At 38.6% G+C, this 21,468-nt stretch overlaps 2 protein-coding genes across 3 annotated transcripts; both read left to right on the forward strand.

Annotated features, from left to right (window-relative positions):
- Positions 1-792: 792 nt before the first annotated feature.
- si:ch211-117n7.7 (Monoacylglycerol lipase ABHD12-like) lies at positions 793-7,692 on the forward strand. Its single transcript, XM_067609523.1, has 13 exons — positions 793-1,038; positions 3,011-3,126; positions 3,212-3,317; positions 3,468-3,587; positions 3,734-3,764; positions 3,851-3,896; positions 4,215-4,344; positions 5,658-5,695; positions 5,809-5,888; positions 5,999-6,081; positions 6,216-6,294; positions 6,433-6,554; positions 6,657-7,692. Exons 1-13 carry the CDS (start codon positions 947-949, stop codon positions 6,676-6,678), a joined length of 1,065 nt encoding a protein of 354 aa, XP_067465624.1. The 5' UTR covers positions 793-946; the 3' UTR covers positions 6,679-7,692.
- A 969-nt stretch (positions 7,693-8,661) lies between these two features.
- On the forward strand, positions 8,662-21,364 carry tm9sf3 (transmembrane 9 superfamily member 3). Of its 2 annotated transcripts, none has more exons than XM_067609521.1 (15): positions 8,662-8,873; positions 9,940-10,135; positions 10,288-10,410; positions 11,864-12,024; positions 12,196-12,273; positions 13,047-13,178; positions 14,486-14,652; positions 15,376-15,470; positions 15,565-15,695; positions 17,060-17,199; positions 17,531-17,599; positions 17,694-17,840; positions 17,971-18,054; positions 18,182-18,258; positions 19,689-21,364. In XM_067609521.1, the coding sequence occupies exons 1-15, from the start codon at positions 8,784-8,786 to the stop codon at positions 19,754-19,756; spliced, it is 1,758 nt and encodes a 585-aa protein (XP_067465622.1). In that variant the 5' UTR covers positions 8,662-8,783; the 3' UTR covers positions 19,757-21,364. The 2 variants fall into 2 exon arrangements, with proteins under 2 accessions (XP_067465622.1, XP_067465623.1); XM_067609522.1 differs by lacking the exon at positions 8,662-8,873 and adding an exon at positions 9,011-9,813.
- Positions 21,365-21,468: the final 104 nt, after the last annotated feature.

A 21,468-nucleotide genomic window follows, 5' to 3' on the forward strand; every position in this document is an offset into this window, starting at 1 on the left:
ATAACTGGGGCACATATACTGTATACAGTATGGCCTTAACCCATAAGAACCCATGGTGACACAGGTGTCACCAACCCTTTCACTGTTCTGGAAAATTCCTTATACAGTTTTATCCTTGATTTTAACTCATGAAGTCCCTAAGTGACATCTACTGAACATCCTGGTGCAGTCATATGACAATGTGTGAATCTGTGTACCCATGACATCACTTCCAAAATGGCAATGTGCCTGGTCAGCAAATGTGACAGAACTAGCTAATTTTAAAAAGCTTGTTTTTTGTCACTAAAAGTAGGTTTCAACCCATTTAACAATTCTGATGCTTAAATGCTTTAAAGATGTCTTGTATTACATTTAACCTGTTCTGACCACATTTCTTGAACAAATTGATATAAAACAAGTTAGGGAAATACCGTTATGATATATATTTTACATTACAGATCTTTGACAATGAAGGTAGAATTTCAAAAAAAAATTCAGAAATGCGTTCCTTGCGGTCCATTTGGTTTGTTTTATATTCCCCATAATTTTCCTTTAAGGAGAAACGGGTCCGGGTTCTTATGGGTTAAACATATTCAGTTATATCTAATGACATTGTCCAATAGTTTTATTTTATATATTTTTGTAATAGAAATATATATTTTAATTGAAAAAGTCAATTTTTGTGTCACATAATATCCAGTCTCACGCTGTACAGGCAGGTTAACGGTGTTTTAACGGTTATTGCTGCATTTAAGGTGGCATGGTTTAAGATGCGTTGTGCTTTGTAATTATACCTATCTAAGGTGGTGCCACCTTAACATGACGGGTACCACTCCTCCTCCCGGTTAAACTGGATTTTGTGCAAACTTCTATAGCTCGGTAATAAAGTGTCATACTGCTTCATTAAGCTCAACTATAGAAAATATATTAACGTGTTTTCGCTGTTAAATATTACTGACGCTACACGATGAGGAAAAGGATTGATAAACACGATGATTCATCCTCAGCAGCCAGCGACGTTCAGAGAACCGTTGGACTCCAGAAGAAGGAAGGAGCACCGTGAGTGAGCTAACTTTAGTTAACGTAACTTTCTTTACTCAACCTTTGACAAGCTGTATCATACAGCAGTGGTCCGCTCAGCTCAACATGTCAATGACCCCTGTATGCTGCAGGCAGACCCTCCATGTATATGATAAAAACGTTACCTCTGATATCCTGGTTAATGAAGTTAGTGGAACAACAACTCAAAAACAAAACAAAACAAATAGTAATAGATACTTTGTCACTCCAGCATCCCGTCATTATCAGTAATGAAACAGTTGAAATGGTTGACAGTTTCAAATATCTTGGACTCAATCTGGACAATGAACTCAGTTTCAACCAGCACACAAAGGACATTCAAAAAATTAGCCATCAAAGACTATTAGCCATCTATAAACTTGCCTTGTAAATACGCATTGCAAATACAACAGCATAGCACATCACACACACATTCAATCGCCACTTCACTTTACTGCCCTCTGGATGCAGGTACAGGTCCCTGAGGTGCAGACGGGCTCACTTTGGCAAAAGGCTGGTGCCTGCAGCCATATCAGCCCTAAAAAGAGTGACTCGCTGAGGGAACTAAGTCTTGTTGTTTTTTTGCCTGTCGTTGTTGTGTGCTGTTGTGTTGTACTTCATGTATTTCTGTCTGTCATTGTTGTGTGATGAGGTGTGTGATGTGTAATGTTGATTTATAACTACCTAACTAAGTTTGTAAAAAAAAAACTCGGATCCTAAAAATATCCCTCAAGACTTATTTTGTTAAAAATTCTAATTTTTTGTGCAAAAGATGCATCAAATAAGGTTATAAATATGACATGTGCATACATTCAACAGCTTAAGTAAAAGACAATGTTATGGAATTTTAACATTTTGTAAGGACTGGAAATGCTGTTAACTGTCGCATAGCTATATCTCTAAACCTCAGGAAAAGTCATTAATTATTATCTTCGCATTCGTATTTTGGTTGTAAAGAGATAACAGTTATATGTATTATTTGCTAAAATACTGCAAAAATGAGCAGACTAAAACGCACCTTTTCTGCACAGTGGTTGTTCTTAGTGTCCTATCAAACTGCAGTAGTGCATTCACAGACATTTTCTAGAGGTGATTTGGAAGCGAAGGTGTAAAGTAGAAGTGCTAACTCTGGACAGATGAGGTGACAGTCTGATAGCTGCTCGAATAATGACTTTCTTATATGTTTCCCTCGAGCAGTGTGGAGAAATCAGTCTTTGACTAAAAGGTCTCTTTTGGCTGATTAGAGTGTTAATGGAGGGGGTGGGATGTCTTGTCCATTAACTGGCAATAGTCTGAATAGCATCCTCTTCTCTGCTGTTGCCTTGAGGAAGTCAAGACTGACTCCAATGACAGCCTGCTTCTTGATTAGATTATTCAATTCTTCTCGCCCATATTAATGTTTCTATATTAATGCTGCAGACACAGACTGGGAGAACATGTGCAGAGCAGCTACCAGTGTGTACATCCGCTGCACCAATGTCCCAGTCCCTTCAGCGGGGGAGTCAGAGTGCTCTTTTTTTTTCTTCAGTTTTGCCTTCATGGAGCTTCAAGTGGTTCTTTTTGCACCTCTCAACAAAGTCAGCCATCACACCATCACATTTATCCTTTTCTCCCCTGATGCACAGCTAACAGCTGCTGAGTCATCCAAAAACGGCTGCAGCAGCTAAAGTTAGTTGTAAAGTGGGAGAAAAGTAAAGAGGAGAGGTGCAAGTAATTGGTATGGGAGTTTGAGCTAATCTGAAGAGGGGATTTAAAATAATTAGCAATCAATCATAATTATGGTTAAATTAACAGATTGTGTTGCATTGTGCTCCCAAATAACACTACCGAGGATACTCTTTGTATTCTGTTTCTATTTTTGCCCACTAAGATAGAAATTGTAATTCAGCAGGTATTGGAGACCACGGAAGATAATGTTCAGATGATCAGTATTTACATTTGTTTTTTTTCTTTTTCTCTCTCCTCTCCTAAGGTACCGATGGTGGCTGAAAAGAGGATTATTTGCCATATTTGTTATCTTCATTTTGGCGCCTTTCATGCTGAGAATACTCCCTGAATTAATCCAGCACCTTGTTTACACTCACAGAAGTAAGTGAATTCCCTGTCTGCCTTTTTAAAGTACTGTAAATCCTAAAAATATCTGCAAAAAAGGGCCATCTTTGCTTCTTTGCAGTCAGGCTACCATTCTTTGTTGACCTCAGCCGACCCACTGATCTCTCCCTAAATCACACCACCAACATGTACTTAACATCAGAGGAAGGAATCTCCCTTGGCGTATGGTGAGTACAAGTTCAGCAGTTATATTTTTTTGGGGGTTTTTTTTAGCATGGATATGAAAAGGCAAGCATAGAAGAGGTCAGAACCTGGTTTTTAATGATCCAATTACCAGTTGTGTCTCCAAGCGAATGTATTGTTTTGAACTGTTCAAGGCACACTGTCCCTGAAAGTCAGTGGAAAGAGGCACAGGGGAAGGACTTGGCTTGGTACCAGAACTCTTTAAGCGATGGAAGTCCAATTTTCATATATCTTCATGGGAACACAGGCACAAGGTATGATAAATGATGCATTTGTATTATTATAATTGGCTTGTGAAAAAGTAGAGTAAAAATTCCACAGAGCCGTACTTTTTTTTTGTTGTTGTTGTTGTAAACAGCAATTTATTGGCATATGTGTTGTTTGTGAATTATTTCAACAGGGCAGCCACTCATCGCGTGGGAGTAGCAAAGGTGAGTGATCACCAACACAAACATATTAATCTTTATCAATCAATCAATACTCATTCTGATGACAAATATGCGTTATATGTCAACAGGTATTGAGTGCACTTGGTTACCATGTGCTGGTGCCCGACTACAGAGGTTGGTACAAATGAAGATTTATGACTCTTCTTTCAAACATATTTTCCATCTCTCTTCTTCTTTGCCTCCCCATTGATTGCAATAGTCAGCTCTCTAACATTGATTTAATATCATTTGCAGCTATATGATCACTGCGGTGTAATGAAGTCGTGCTTGATGAGTTGTTTGTTATTAGTCAGTCAGTTAAAAGACAAGCAGTTCAACTCTAGGTCAGACTCTAGTGCAGGTTTTCCTCTGAGTGACTGCCACCTTGTGGCCGTGAAGAGCAGCTCTGTGATGTGTCAGTGAGCAGTGGTTGATGTGAGGAACTCTTGGCAGGGTTTGGAGATTCCACCGGGGAGCCGACTGAAGCCGGTCTGACCACTGATGCCCTCTACTTGTACAACTGGGTCAAAGAACGCAGTGGAAGCAGCCTAGTAGTCATCTGGGGACACTCTCTTGGCACTGGGTCAGTAAAGATAGTACTAATCAGCAGCATTTCAGAGCTACTCTTAAAATGACTTAGGTCACTCTTGTAATAACTGGTAAATGCATTACACACTTATTTGCAGTAATGCAATATTAAACTTTAAACTTTGATGTAACTGCCTGCAACGTTTTCCACCTAAATGTTACTTTTGCCATTCATTCATATCTAATTGATATAATACAGCAGTGATTCAGCCTATGCAACCTATAGCAGTTAGCATGAGCAGTGACGGCCACAGTTGCTGAACAGATGAAGAAAGGAGCTCCACCCATAAAATACAAAATATACATTAACAGGGAAAGCATGCAGTGCAAAAAACTTTGAACTCAGTGCAGAATGACCGTAGAAATTACCATTCAGAACCAAAGATGTCTCTAAAATAGTGATTACTCACATTGCTTTCATGCTTCATTAAAGAGAGTGTACTTTATTTAAATTGAGGCTGGTCAAGTCCACAGTTTAGAAGGTTGACATTTACATAAATACACTGAAAATCAAGTGTGTATCAGAGAAGGATCTTGATTCAAACTGCACACAGATTTCACCGTATTCAGTACAACAATGTCTAGCATGATACAAATTACAAAATAGGAATAAAAATATTTTTAGCTATGCTAGTAGGAGAAAAAGTAGAACATCTTAACATCTAACAAATCGGCCTACTAAATCAAATCATCACCTACACAGTCATTTGAATGGCTGTAATGATCTACTTTTCATTTTTGTTCTTTTACAGTAAAATATTTAATAGACTAGAGCTTTATCAATTAGTTGATTTATAGAAAATTAATTGGCAACTATTTTATTAATCAAATAATTGTTTTAGTCTATTTTTAAGCAAAAATACCAAATATTTGCTGATTTGCTTAAATGTGATTATGTTTTGCTTTTTTGTCATACATGACAGTAAACTGAGTATCTTTGAGTTTTGGACTGTTACAAAACAAGACATTTGAAGATGTCATCTTGGGCTGTGGGAAACTGAAATGGCCATTTTTCAATATTTACTGACATTTTATAGACAAAAGGATCAATCAAGAAAATAATCGATGGATTAATCAAGAAGGAAAATAATCGTTAGTTGCAGTTCTATAATATACGGTTATACCAAACAAATCTGACAGTGACATTAGCATCTTGAGTAAAATACATTGCACACTCGTGACAGAAATGATTGATTGAAACAAACCCACAACCACAACAATAAACCTGCCACCGTTACTAACAGGTGAAGATGAAATCTTTAACTTACTACTATTTGCAATGATGTTGTTCTTCATATCTCTGTGTAGAGTGGCTACTAACACTGCAGTCAAACTGCTTGAGCAAGGTAGGTTTTTCTACAAAGGCAAATATGTATAAGTAAAGTAATTCTAAGATCTCACTATGATTACATCTTCACTGTTACAGTTGTATGTAAAGACTGTTTCCTCTCCCCTTCAGATGTGGTCTTTGATGGTGTGATCCTGGAGGGTACATTCAATAGTGCTCGACAGCCTGTTACATTTCATCCCTTTTTTTGGGTAGACTCATCTAACACTTATCACCTTTGGTGTTTCATTTGCACATTTCACGTATGTGCTACCACATCACACATAAGCTGACCATGTGTTATTTTCTTTCTGTTTAAAAGTATTACTGGAAATTTCCAGGCGCTGGGTACTTATTCCCAGAGCCATGGGCAGAAAACAAGATTGTCTTTCCTACTGAGGAGAAGTAAGTTTGAAGAAATGCATACATGGAGGCAGTGCACGACGGCCGATTATTCATTGATGCACAATATCAAATATTGATTAGCTAAAAATATTACCAGTAAAATGCAATGACATACAGTGTTTGTTTTTCTGCAGTTTAAAGAAAATGAAAAGTCCGATACTTTTCCTTCATGCAGAGGATGATCACTTAGTTCCCATTCAGGTTGCTCAGCAGGTATGACTGATATTACTCATCTAATACATTATAACCTGAGGTGGTATTTCATTTAAAGCTAAAATCGATTAAGTTGCTTAATGAAGGATAATGTTTTGTTTTAGGCCTGACTGAACTTTCTTTGCTTCTCTCTCCCAGCTGTACAAGGTAGCAGCAAGAAGCCAGAATGCAGAGCGAGTGAAGCTGGTGTCATTTGACGGCTCTCTGGGGTATCTGCACAACGGCTTATACAGAGACCACCATGTGCCTGACATCATAAAGTGAGAAATCATTTCACTGATAATGTTTAAAGTGTTTATATTCTGGCTTGACAAAAGCTTTTTAAGTGGTCTGTTTTACATTGCATCATTTCTCCTCTACAGGAAGTTTGTGCTGTCGTTGTAAAGTGGGAGCGACGCCTAATGCAGAAAAACCTCGCCACACTTCAGACACAGAACACTGGTTTAATTGGTTTTTAAATGTTTTCTTTATCTTTACTGCAACATTGTTGATTGGTTCATAAGTATGTGATTGACTGTAGATATATATATGTACATATATATATATGTATATTTTATCAATTCAGAATGTTTCTGTCCAGTGTTTTAAAAATAATATAGTAAAATAGTTCAGGGAAACAGATATTAATTTGTTTGTTGATCCATTACAATTGTTTAAGATGTAATTTAATTGTTAAGTGCTGATTTCTTTCATATCTGTGTGTAATTTATTCTAAATTATCAGAACTGAAAATATTGGAAATGTAATTGGGTTGAGACATTGTTACAATAGGTGCCCTCTACTGGGCATTGATGTGTGATGATAATGCTCATCTCTAATACTGGATAATCAGCTTGGCATGTCTATGTGTTGGTGACGTTTTGTGATAATACAAATAGATGTGTTATTATAGTGGTAGGAAAAAGCATGAATTCTTAGTTATTTCTGTTCAACCAAAGAATGTTAATATTTGTTTCAAGAATTTCAGGTTATGTGTCATTGCAATTTAATTTAATCAACCAGCAGTCTATTACACGCCTGTACTACATTTTAGGCAATTTTTGTTATCAGAAAACACACTTTAACATTTGAAAAACTCAAGGAGATATCGGTTCATATATTATATATATAGTTCATATAACACGACTTAACATCTCATTATTTTATTATTGTTTTACAGACCAGCAGAATTGTTTAAAGTCTACTTTAAGAATCTGCTCTACTGTCAGGATTCTTCTATGAGACCAACGTTTAAGATCTATAAGAATCAGTGACTACTAGTAGTAGTAGTTACACTCGCAACACTGCAGACTTGCTTGTGCTTCAGAAATTGTTCAAAATGTATTTAGTTGTTGATTTTGTAAAATATACATGAAGCTTTTGTTTTCTGACAAAGTGAAATAAAAAATTCACCCCTTCTGCTCACTTGTGCTGAATGCTCTCAAAGTCAGGAACACTTTTATGCATACCTCGTCTTAATTAGCTATCTTAAATACACTGTATTTTTAAACTAAGTCTCACTTCACATTTCTTATTGAACCAAGCCCTCCCCTGTAAATTGTTATACAAGTGTAGCCTTACATGCCACGTTTCTCTACAAACAAGAAGTCAGTGCAGAGGACGTAGCTTTCAACAAGTCTAACCAACTTCCTTTTAACTTGATTTTGTCACTTGATATATTGTGTATAGATGTCAGAATGACTTTTGTTTTTGAGAATTACATAACTCATTGAAATTTCTACTTCAGTGAAACGTTTTGTAGCACAAAAACGTGTGAAGAGTCGGGAGCTCTCCCACTTGAAAAACAAGGTTGACTAATGAAGATTTATTAAATGGTAAAAATAAAATAGGATTACATTTGAACTACTGTTGCAGCTGCATTTTTATTATACTTGGGTGCTGTCGCCCTGATAAGAAAGAATAACCAACTTTATTAATGACCCACAAATTCATTACTTATTAGGTTTCTGGCTATGGGAGAGAAGTATCCTATTTCTCATTAATTAGACTTTTCAGTCGTATCCGGTGGTCATAAGTTATTCTGCTTTATTCTCAGGAGAACATGCAAATGGCAATGGCATGAAAAAACGAGGCCAGCTGTATTATGCTTTAAACTGCACATTTCAATCCATGGAAAGTGAGATATTGTTCAGAGCCCATGAGGAGGCTCGATCAGACAGTGAATAGACCTGTTTGTTGTGTGCGGGGATCATGTTTCCTGCACCAGCTCTGTCAAAGGTGAAGCTCCAGTCTTGGCAGTCGGATGACGTGGCTGAAGGTTGCGGGCATAGTTTCTTCATTCATCGCTGCATCCACCGCTTTGCAGAGTGACTGGAGGCCGTGAGCCACGTGACACATCTCAGCCAACCCCAGCGAGCACTTTACGCCATATGCGTACGAGACGAGAGCATCCCTAAAAACTGCCTCTGTCATACAACCAGGAAGAAGGTGGGATAGCCCCTACAAAAGCTAACATCCCCAATCTTTCTGCATACTTTCTGCTGAAAATAATGGGATCTTCCAGGTGGAAGGTGGCGGCGGCCTTTCTCGCTATAGTGGGCTCGTTATTAAATGTGGACGCAGATGAACATGAACACACGGTAAGACAGCGTTTTTGAGAGGCCGATTGAAAAAAAAAGGGGAGAGCCTTGAAAATAATGGACGTTTGTGCTCTGTGTAACCTGCTAGCTGTAGCTGCGACCGCTGGCTAGCTGCACACGCGAAAACACACAAACCTCAGATATGACAGACTGCACGGTTTGGCCCGCTGTGTTATTTATTTATCGATACATACTGAGCTACCAATCAGATAGGCATTCAATTAGCCGGCTAACTTGTCACCACTTATCGGCCTCAGGGCACAAGGCTAACGTTTGCTGGCTAGCTTGTTAGCACGTCTTCCACAAGCTTTCCTTGAGCACCGGCGGAAACTGCACTCAACTCAGGCTAGCTGACAGCAGCGTTACTTAGTTAGTTGTTAAACAAAAGCAGTAACATCGGTTTAATGAGCGTGTAAAGCTTTTAACCTCCTGACAATCCTCTACAAACACCCTGAAGTGTAGCTGCGATGGTTGTTTCAGCCAACGTTAACGTTAAACACCGGTTTAACGTCAGGGCCTTTCGATGTTTCTTCTCTTGTCTTTTTTCCTACTTCTGCCAGACCAAGACGAGCTAATTACCACTGGTTAACAAGTTAATAAGCTGTATCACAATGTTTTCATCACATAGTTAAGCTGTTTTATGCGTGAATGCGGTAAGTTAGTTGAAGCGGATATAGCATTGACGTGAACTTCCTTGACTGTAAGCAAACTTAGCTTATAGCTTATCAGTTATTGCGGTCTTAACATTGGCGCAGCGATAAATAGATTACATTTTCATATGTTTGCATGAATTTGAATACAATGACGATCAGTTTGAGGTAGAAAATTGACGATAACATTAATTTTGATATGTCTTCTTTCAAACCCCAGTGTCTAAATCAAACTGTGCTGTAGTTGTGTTGTTATTAACGTGGATGTGAACATGAAGTAAGAGTTCTTTGTAAGTCATTGGCCTTTTTCTTGTTGAATATTAAATACCTTGAATATGAAAGCAGTAGGACCAGCAGAACTGGTGTTGCATTCCTGAACTTCACAGTAATGAGAGTCCTTTGTTTTTCCTCTGCAGTACACAGATAAAGAGGAGGTAGTTTTATGGATGAACACAGTGGGGCCTTACCACAACCGACAGGAGACATACAAGTATTTCTCTTTGCCCTTCTGCGCGGGCTCCAAGAAGACCATCAGTCATTACCATGAAACACTCGGAGAGGCTCTGCAGGGAGTGGAGCTGGAATTCAGCGGCCTAGACATAAAGTTCAAAGGTATTCACCTGTTACTGCGGCTTTCACCTGTTGAGCACACATGAACCAATGGATTGATCATGCTTCAGTTGTGTCTGAATGTGTAGATGTATTCGTTTCCACACATCAATTTCTTATATCTCACTAAACTGATGTATTTTTCATCCCTGTAGAGGAAGTCATGCAGACAACATACTGTGAAATCGACCTGGACAAAGCCAAACGGGATGCGTTTGTTTATGCCATAAAGAATCATTACTGGTACCAAATGTACATAGACGACCTGCCCATCTGGGGTAAGTGCTAATTAATTTCTTGTAATAAACAGACAATGGCATCTGGGCTTGGTAGACCTGTAAGAAATGACTGACTACTGAATACATGTTTTTGTTGTGAGTTGTCCAATGATTTGGGGTATTACTGCAGTATTTTCTGGCTCTGTTTATCTGCTTATCTGTCTTGTCTGTCAATTTTCATCTTAGTTTTCATTCTAATTATCATTCTGCCCAACTTATTCGCTTATTAGCTCAGTAGTTCATCACCAGGGTTTGCAGTGATAGTGGTCTCGTGTGTATTAGGCTGTTTAGGGATGTTAAACCAGTTTTTTACTCCTGGGTTGGCCCATCCATTCATCCTACACCATTCTACTATGAGTGTAACAATACGCTATGTCATGTATCACATTGCTTAATGAAAGGCGCTCAAGTCTGTCGGTGTGCAAACAACTCAGCATCTTTTTTGTTCAGAATCTGTTGAACGATGAAGCGCTCTGCTTGATTAGCGGATATTTTCAGTTTCTGTTATCTCATCTGCTTGTTGTTAAGTTGTAGAGTACTATATATATTGTATTACATGCTGCTGAGAAACCACTGTAAACAAATAAACTAAAACTCTATTGTTTAATTATGAAATAACATGTATACATTTTTTTAAACTGAAATATGGCAAATTGAATTTAGAGGCACATTGTTGGGCACTCCTTATTTCTGCTCTATTAAACAGGTACTGAATTACATCACTGTCATAACAAACCAAATTAAAACTTCAGTTTTGTGATTTACAGTATTTTCACATTCATATGTTTTGATGTCAACCTTAACTGTGAGGTGCTCCAGTGTTATCCTGTGTTAAGAAGGATATCAGTGAGTCACTGTCATCACAGTGTCTTCTTAACAGTCACGCTAACAAGCAGTGAATGTAGTCGCTCACATATGTGGTAGAAGTTTTTACAGCGGCCAGTGCCACTCCCACAGTTGCTCAAACACAACTGTGTAAGCTGATGGTGTATATAGGGGGTGGGGACACTGACAGTTACTCAGACAATTCTCCAGCTGTGTCCTATATACATACAAATTAATAACGATAAGTAAATATAGACTTTAACCTCATGTCCGGTCTGCTGGTGTGGTTACTAGACCAGTGCACTCAATGTGTCTGAAACAATGAGATTGTTGAGTGATTGTTTTGTGTCAAACTGATTTGCTCAGAATCAGAGATTGTTTACAGTGGCCTGCAGGGACAAATTTGAGAACAGGTGAAGCTGAAAGGCTGCATATAACAGATGAATACAAACGATGTTGTTATAAAGTTAACAGGCAGTGTTACAAGTGACCTTTATTTGGCATTTTCCTCGTGTCAGTTACCGGATTATTTATGTTATTTAACTGAAAGTTCAGTGTTTACAGCTGTGCATTTGTCCACTTCTGTAAGGACCAGATCTCTAATTCAGTGCATGTAAATCTTTTTAAGGTATTGTTGGTGAGGCGGATGAAAACGGAGAGGACCACTACTTGTGGACGTACAAGAAACTGGAGATCGGCTTTAATGGCAACAGAATTGTTGATGTAAATCTGACAAGCGAAGGCAAAGTCAGACTTGTGCCCAACACAAGAATTGCAATGTCTTATTCTGTGAGTACTGAATCCACTGAGTTGTCCGTTTTTATATGTTCATACTCATATTATGTCCTAAATATGAGTCTGTAATATTGATCTCATGTAGCTTGGGTCATGTAAGCATGATATGTTTTAAAACAAAGTGTGACTATATGAGTCTAACTATGAAAATCTTCCCTACTACAGGTGAAGTGGAAGAAGTCAGATGTGAAGTTCGAAGACAGATTCGACAAGTACCTCGACCCGTCCTTCTTCCAGCACAGGGTGCGTTTAATATCACACATTTTTAACCACCACCAAGTGTGGTTTTCAGACATCTGTGCTTCATCGTGCCAGCCAAGAACGCTGGTGGCTTGTTGTAACAGCACATGTGTGTATGACCTATCAGAAGGTACAAGTTGAGCCTTGCACCAGGGTGTAATTGACCGATCCGGCTCTGCAAACTTTTATCTGACACTTTTGTAAACGCCATCCGCCATCATGGCTGGAATCCAACTGGGCTTGTCCTAAAAGGAAGCTTAGCTGATTTAAGAGTCTGAATTTTGGAATCTATCAGCTACTACAGCCGGTGGATGAAAAAGTTTGTTTCCTGTCTTGGCTTGCACTGTGAAGCTGAGCCCAGTGAGAGAATGGTTTTTACAATCCAGTATAGGGCTGCAATTAACAATTATTTTAATTCTCGATTAATCTGTCGGTTATTTTCTTGATTAATCGATTAGTTGTTTGGTCTATAAAATGGTAAAAAATGTCACAGTTTCCCAAAACCCAAGATGGTATCTATAAAGGTCTTGCTTGTACCGACCAACAACCCAAAGATATTCAGTTTACTGTCAAAGACTAAACAAAGTACACATGAGTACACATTCAGCATTCACTCACAAGGAATATTATACATAATAACCTGAAAATGGTTTTTACACTGCATAGTCTTTGTTCTTTTTATTCATTGAGTTTAAAAGCTTTATTGTGTTTTGAAGTAAGAAGCTCTGTAAAATGGTCATCAAAACTAATCTGTGTCATTTTTCCTCATTTTTTAGATTCACTGGTTCTCCATCTTCAACTCCTTCATGATGGTCATTTTCTTGGTGGGTCTGGTGTCCATGATTCTGATGAGAACACTAAGAAAGGATTACGCCAGATACAGCAAAGAGGAGGAAATGGATGACATGGTACGTTCGTAATTGAGCACATTGTTTTCTGTTCGGGATGTAGAATTGCTGTTTTTCTGATTCAGTTTTAAGGTTTTGTTTTGGATGATGGGTTTCGTCTTCTCATCTGCACGATGTCTTTACTTTTATGCCTCTGTGGGTGGGTGGGGACTCAGCAGCCAGACATTTCTCCACTAGGAGCGGTTGAGATTATCACTAAAATAAGAATCGCTGGTCCACCTTAAAGGTCAGTCCACCTTAAGTGAGCCTGGTCGAGTTAGGCTAACTCATTGTCGCTAACTTTGTGGCTAACCCCCTTCACTTTAATCAGCAGGTGGCAAACAGGACACGGGAACTTGACTTTGGTCTTCAGGAGTTGTAGCATTTATTCACTGACCAATAGCCTAAACTGTACACACTTCATGCTACATACTCTGCTCTGGTCACCAGCCTCGTCACTGTCACACACACTCACACACTCTCTCTATCTATATCACTCTCTGTATCTGTATCTCTCTATCTATCTATATCTCTGTGTCTATCTATATCACTCTATCTATCTATGTCTCTCCCTCTCTAGTTAAAATTGTCAAAAAAACAAAACAAGCAGTGATGGACTCAGCCAGCCACCATTTGCCAATCGTCCAAGCCTAATACAGTATATTATTAATCATCAGAGGTAGACACAATCAAATCACAACATTTGTAACACCACATCTACAGGTTTATGAAGTACCATAGTACTCTCTCTCTCTCTATACCAAAATATAAACATTCATTCTAGGGTTTGTAATTCGTTATGTCTTCATGCAAAAGTTAACTGTAAATCCACATTTTAAAGCTGATAATTTTTTTAATTTTTGGATACTTTTCTGGCCATTATTCAACACCATTGCTCAGGAACAGAAGGGGAGATTGTGACCATATTTCACATTTGGTCGGATACAGTATTGGTGACACTAATCTTGGTGTCCACCTTGAAACTATGGTGATTGTTTAGCTCTTCAGTGCTGCCGGGTTGAAGATGTATGTGAAGCATCCAAGTTTTAGAATTTGTAGCTTCTTTGCAGCAACATCCGTATCTGAAGCATTGTCTACTGTCATGGCTACAACTTTGTCTTCTATCAGAATCAGTTTTATCGGCCAAATGTGTGAATGCATACAAGGAAAATACATGTAATACCTTTTTTATTAAATTCCCTCAGAGATGAGTCACTCTGGATAGACATGGATGTAAACTGTAACTTGACTGGTTGGTGGAGGCATACAACCGCGAGACAGTATTTCTAGTTCTTCTTATTTTTCTCTCTGTCACTGCGTACCAACAGGACAGAGACCTGGGAGATGAATACGGGTGGAAGCAAGTACATGGAGATGTGTTTCGGCCGTCAAGCCATCCCCTGATCTTCTCCTCGCTCATCGGCTCCGGCTGCCAGATCTTCTCTGTCTCCCTCATTGTCATTATCGTCGCTATGGTTGAGGACCTGTACACAGAGTGAGTAACAGACACTTAATGTATTGTAACTGTTTTGAATCTGGTAAGTTAAGCTCAGAGTGTAACAAATCTCTTATTGAAGCTTTTATCTTCTCACTCTGTATTTATCAGCAAAAGGCAACACGCATATCATTCAAGTAGTGATTTAAATGAAGAGCAAATATGTAATCTCTCTTGTGAAACTAAGTTTTTAGGCTTTTGAACGTCAACATTTGAGTTTTACTTCATAATATTTAAATGATCTATAGCTTCTGCTACTTAAAGTAGTTGAACATTAGATCTACATCAACCTAATAATCAGATTCAGTATTGATGAAATGCAGTTGAACCCCATCTGAATGTAACTGTCTGGATTAATCACGATGAAATGTGGTTAAGAAGTATAATATGTGTACTAACAGGAAATACCACAGTATAGATGAGTCCTCAGAGGGGAAATAATGGAAGGAAGGTGATGTGTGTCATGAAACGACTGATGGAAAAACATCTTAAACCACCGTGTAGTGTAAAGGGACTAGTACTGTGTATAAAAAGTTGTGTATGTTTTCTTCTTTGGGTTATTATGTACGGTAAAATCCAAGCTTTCTATTGAAATGTCGCTTGAAAATATATAATTAGATCTGAGTGTAGAAAAAACACTATAAATATGAAATACCAGTTTCAGAGGGAACAAGTGGAGTGGTGGACTTTACTGGCATCAACTCATTTCATTTTTCTCTGCAGGAGAGGATCCATGCTGAGCACAGCCATTTTTGTGTACGCCGCAACTTCCCCTGTCAACGGCTACTTTGGGGGAAGCTTGTACGCAAAACAAGGAGGTAATAAAATGCGTCATATTCTCTCTTGACTGCTTTCCTGGATTCATCTTTTCAGAATGCTAATTATGCTGTTTGGATTGTGTGAATGATACAGGCAGAAGATGGATCAAACAAATGTTCATCGGGGCCTTCATGATCCCAGCCATGGTGTGTGGGACTGCCTTCTTCATCAACTTCATCGCTATCTATTACCACGCCTCCAGAGCCATCCCATTTGGCACCATGGTGGGTTTGACACAGCGATACCGCTCTAAAAACCAGAGAGTATGAAGAACATCCTCTGACTGTGGCTGTGCTGCACTACGGTGGAAGTGATCTGATTACACAGTCACTATTTTTACAGTTGTAGACCTGTAAACAACTGAAGTCATCAGTCTGTGATGTAGAAAGTATTCAGTCTTTTAACTGCATCTCATACTGCGGATGTAATACTTTTTTATGGTTCAGGCTATAAAATTATCTATTTTCTCATCTTGAGAACATTAGAAACAGTTGACATCACTTAAAACATATTTCACACTACATTGGCTTTTTTATGTAAATGCAATTTTTATGCCTCTGCGGCGCAGAAGAATTCATACGCTAATTATGACAAAGTTTCACCCAAATGTCTAATAGGATAAAATGATGAAATCGTGACATTTTATATCCAAAAGGTCAAAGGTCAGCTTTTCTGTGACATCAAAATGTTCTGCAAAAACACTTTTCTCACCCTTATTCAACAGCCATAACTCAGGAACAGAAGGGGAGATTGTGACCATATTTCACATTTGGTTGGATACAGTATTAGTGACACTAATCTTGGTGTCCACATTAAAACTGTGGTGATTATTTAGATCTTCCGTGCTGCCGGGTTAAAGATGTGTGTGAAGCGTCCACGTTTTAGAATTTGTAGCTTCTTTGCAGCAACATTCATATCTGAAGCATCGTCTACTATCATGGCTACAACTTTGTCTTCTATCAGAATCAGTTTTATTGGCCAAATGTGTAAACACACACAAGGAAAATACACTTATTAAATTCCTTCAAAGTCTTCTTTACAAATATTAAATGAGTCTGGACAGACATGCATGTAAACTGCAACTTGACTGATCAGCGGAGGCATTCAAATGCAAGACGGTATTTCTAGTTAACTCTAAAGTCTATTCCTGCCTTTAGGTCTCCAAACAGTAGTTATTTTAAAAATATTGATGCCTTCTAAATTACAAACAGCTGTTTGTTGTTGTGTGTCTGTCAGCACAACATTTGAGCCATCGTAAACATCCTGAAATCAAATCAAGATAAAACCACGTTCCAACTGTATCAGCCAAACTTGTTATGTCAACAGACCTAGAAAAATCCCGGGAATTTTTTTCTCTTATTTTTTTCTGGCCATCTGATAATGATAACAATCAACCTTTATGTATTTGTAATCTCTGGATCAGGCTGACAAAACATGGGAGACCAGCTCCTGTCCAATCTCACACAGCAGTTTAGCAAATATCATTCCTACGACACACACAAAGGACAATTGAATTACTGTAAATGACGGATGTCTGCTGTGACGCAGACTCTCAAATGAATATTAAATATTGTTTCACCCTCTACAGGTTGCTGTGTGCTGTATCTGCTTCTTTGTCATTCTGCCACTAAACCTTGTGGGAACAATTCTGGGGAGGAATCTGTCCGGCCAGCCAAACTTTCCCTGCCGGGTGAACGCTGTGCCACGACCGATCCCTGAGAAGAAATGGTAGGTGACAGGAAAGTGTATGGACTGCTCAGTTGACTGTGGGGAGGTTGTATTTCATGTGAGATGTATGAAATGAAGTGTTGTAGCGCCTGCATTCAGTACTCTGTACAGCACTGTTGAGGGGGAAAAACAATGGCACAGCAATAAACTTTGAGGGTATTAACATTTACAACCATCTGACAAGAACTGTGGCCAGTTGCCAAGAGGAAATGGGAGCTGTGACTCCAGGCCACTGTCAGACTTTGCTTAACTTTCAAGTGTGTGTCTAGCTTTTCCTTTTTACTTCTTACAACACAATAAGTCATGTATCTTTACCTTTGTGCTCTCTCAGGTTCATGGAGCCGGCTGTCATCGTCTGCCTCGGAGGAATCCTTCCATTCGGCTCCATTTTTATCGAAATGTAAGTACATGCAGCAATACTGACGCGTTTGTACGTTATAAGTTGTTTTTTTGCAGATGATGTTGATGTGTTTTCTTTCCTCCTCCTCCTGCAGGTACTTCATCTTCACATCCTTTTGGGCTTACAAAATCTACTACGTGTACGGCTTCATGATGCTGGTCCTGGTTATCCTCTGCATCGTGACTGTGTGTGTCACCATCGTGTGCACGTACTTCCTGCTCAACGCTGAGGACTACAGATGGTGAGTACTTCATGTTTTGCCAGTCAGACATTGACTGACTTCTGAAGTAGATTTTTTTATTTCCCAGCACAGATCCCTAAAATATCATAACCTCATGTCCTAATTATGCCGGTTGTTTCTCTTCTTCTAGGCAATGGACAAGCTTCCTCTCTGCTGCGTCCACTGCTGTTTATGTTTACATGTACTCCTTTTACTACTATTTCTTCAAAACCAAGTGAGTTCCAGTCTCTAATCCACATGTCCCATTAACGACAAAAATGTATTTTAAATTATATATTTAAAAAAAAAAAAAAAGGAAGAAATGAAATCCAGCTGATGTTTTATCTGGCTGTGTGTTTCAGGATGTACGGGCTGTTCCAGACATCCTTCTACTTCGGCTACATGGCTGTGTTCAGCACTGCTCTAGGAATCATGTGTGGTGAGTCCAGCATCTTGTTGTTTAATCTTTTAGGAGTGATTTAAACAAAGAAACTCTTAAATAATATGAACAGAATGTGGCTTTTAGATTAAATACTCCACATTCATCCAAAAACTTGTAATGACAGTCTGTTGCAGTACTCACTTCATCAGTAAATCAGATTCTTTAATAACAAAAATAATGTGAAATATGTTTTAGCAGGTGGTTAGTGATGACGCTGAATTAGAATTGATGAATTAGCTAAGAGGCAGCAGCTCTTGAATAGTTTGGTGCCGTTTCAAAACGATTAGGTCTCATGCGAATACAGTTTTGGATTCTTGTTGTTGTTCTAAACTCTCAAGTTTTCCAAGTCAGATTCCGCAAACCCTCTTAACCTTACAAAGTCATAAATTGCTCGTTACATTCCGGTGAAGGCCGTCTGTTCAAGAGGAGGTGCATGTTTGTGGACACGTTTGTTCGATCATTAGCATAATCAACACCCTTAAATTGCTCTATAAGGCTGCCTGTTCTGCTTCGTTTGTGGGCAAAATTCCAGTCATAAAAATGTCACCCAAAAGTGAAAAGAATTCCCACCGCAGAGTTTCAAGTCCTGCTTTTGTAAAAGCAAAACAAAATTTAATAGTTTGAAAATGTGAAAATATTTATGCAAATGCCAAAGACCTCTTTATTAGTGTGACAGAAATAAAGAGGGAATAGTTTGACATGAAGTTAGATGTTAAAATAAAGTCCATCTAATGAAAAGCAGTCCCTGACTAGGATGGGAGGTGAGTCATGGAGATAGATGTGAGAATAATATAGTTCTATGTAACGTAAGATGTTCCCCATGACTTCTATAAAGACCCTGACAAAAGAAGTTGCAGTAAATTGGCAGTATTTTATTATTATTATATGTATTTTGATTTATTTCAGTTTATTTCTGTAGCAATTTTAAACTCATTCATTCATTCAGATTTAAGGTTTATAATGAATCATTCCGAAGTCCTGAACAAGACCTGGACACAAATTCTAAACTTAGAAAAATTGGTTCTCTTAAATCACTGGTACCTTCCACTTCAGCAGGAATCTGTTGATACATGTGTATTCTTGCACAAGGCCACACGTCTTTTTTTCCCCACATCAGTTCTTCAGTTTGAAGTGCACTTTAGAAGTCTTTTCCTCACCAGCTGCGAGCCACTCATTCTTCATCTGGAAGACTAATAAGCAAAGTCTGGCACCTTAAAGCATCTTTGTGGAGCTTTGTCTAATCTGCACTGGGTACGTGGTGCCTTCAGGGTTTGTTGGATGTCTGAGTGGTTATTTTAGAGATTTAGGACGTGCTCTCCTCTGCTCAAACCTTTAGAGGATTCCTTCAGCAGTGTGATGGATGTATTAGAAAACTACAAGTGGCCAGCTCACCTAAAAGAAACTCACAGAGAATATTTGTTTTGCAGGCGCCGTTGGATACATGGGAACAAGTGCCTTTGTGAGGAAGATCTACACAAATGTGAAAATTGACTAAGAAGTGAAGCAGCATCACAGGGATATTAATGGATTTGCCTACGTGTATCCGGAAAGACGGCGGGCACAAGTCATTCTTTATTACTTTTCTTTCTTGCAAAGAGATTGTGAGAATCTCACTTTGTACAATGTAGTTTTTCCATTTTTCTGAATGAATTTGAACGCCGCGACACCAAGTGAACGAGAGCAAATCTGCGGAAGAGATATCAAAACACAAGGTTCTGTTTTTATCAGTTGCTTTCAAACAAACGTCGGGGAGAGGGGAGGGGGTGGGGGCAAATGTTTAAGGCTGACATGGCTTCTCTTTTTCCAACCCAGTCCCACCTGAGACCAGAGAACATAAATGTTTATTGATGGAATAGTGTAGCTCTCTTCAGTGAAGAGGCCTAAGTGTATTGAAAGCCTTTTGTTCTATTGTGTCAGAATATTGGAGAGTTGGGTTTGTGCCCGCGTGTTCTGACTTGATTTCTATTTTGTATTCTTGCAGTCACTCGAAATATCGTTACTACACCGTTTTGTTCAGATTTACTTCCACTGCGAAAGATTCTATATAAAACCTGTCGTCACTCGAGAATCATTCCCCCATTTCGACAATTCTTAATTCCCTGTTACAGTAGCAATCCATCCAGTTGATATTTTAGTCCTGCTGTAGTTTACTGTACAGACGAGAACAGAGGGACTGATCAGCGGCAGAGGTACAGTAAGAACAGATTTTTAAATGGATGTTTGATGTGATCCCATTTCCCCGTTTAGTCTTATGTTTTCTTAATGTTTGGGTTTGAATGAAGTCTACTTGTAAAGATAATATATGGGTGGGGGGGAAGTGTATATGACCTTAATAATGTACCTTTAGATGTAGATCCCAAATGTATTTTCGTTGTACAGATTTACTACAGGGTGTTTTTTTTAAATGAATCATTCAGTTAAAAACAAAAAAAAGGTATATTGTTTTTTTTTTCTTTCTTTTCTTTGTTTGGTGCTTGGGGTGGGGCTGGTGGCGCTGTTACATCTTGCCTGAAATTGCATGAAGTTTTCACCGAACCATCTGCTCATCAAATTCCACTTCAGTCAGCGCTGTCAGGTTTTTTTGTTTTTTTTTTCTTCTCTCCTCTGAGCATCTCCTCGGTTTTAAAAGGTAAAGGTACACTTGGACGACTGGTAGGCCTGCTTATGGACACGCTTATTTTGATTTCATATATTATTTAAAGCTTTAAAAAGGCTCTACATCTTCTGGTAAGCCATCTCCCTCATCTTCTTTCTGTTGCCTAACCTGAAGCATAATTTGTGAATGTCAGAAGGAATGAGGCAATCGCTTTGTTTCCGCAAACATACTGTACAAATTGAAGTTTATGTACACTTAAACTAGATGTTTTCATAACCACACAGTGCTGCGGAGTGTTTCAAACGCTTTTTTCCATTTTGTGTAAATACAGTATGTACCCTACTTGTATGAGAAGTGGCAATGCCTTTTTTTTTTTTCTAATTTCCAGTTCTCCCCCACTGAAGTTGATTTTGGCACCTCATGTTGTGTACCGATGTCTGATTAGACATTTTGAACCTGCATATTAACTTGCTGTAAAAAGAGAAAATAAACAGTTTATGTACAGGGGTTATTAAGTGTGGTTTTGCCTTTGAGGGTAAGAATTTATGAACTGGGTTTTTAGATACATTCGTACTTATTAATTTACTGGTAGATGTGTATTGCAAACACAG

Source organism: Thunnus thynnus, chromosome 14 (assembly GCF_963924715.1).
Source record: "Thunnus thynnus chromosome 14, fThuThy2.1, whole genome shotgun sequence".
NCBI lineage: Eukaryota > Metazoa > Chordata > Actinopteri > Scombriformes > Scombridae > Thunnus > Thunnus thynnus.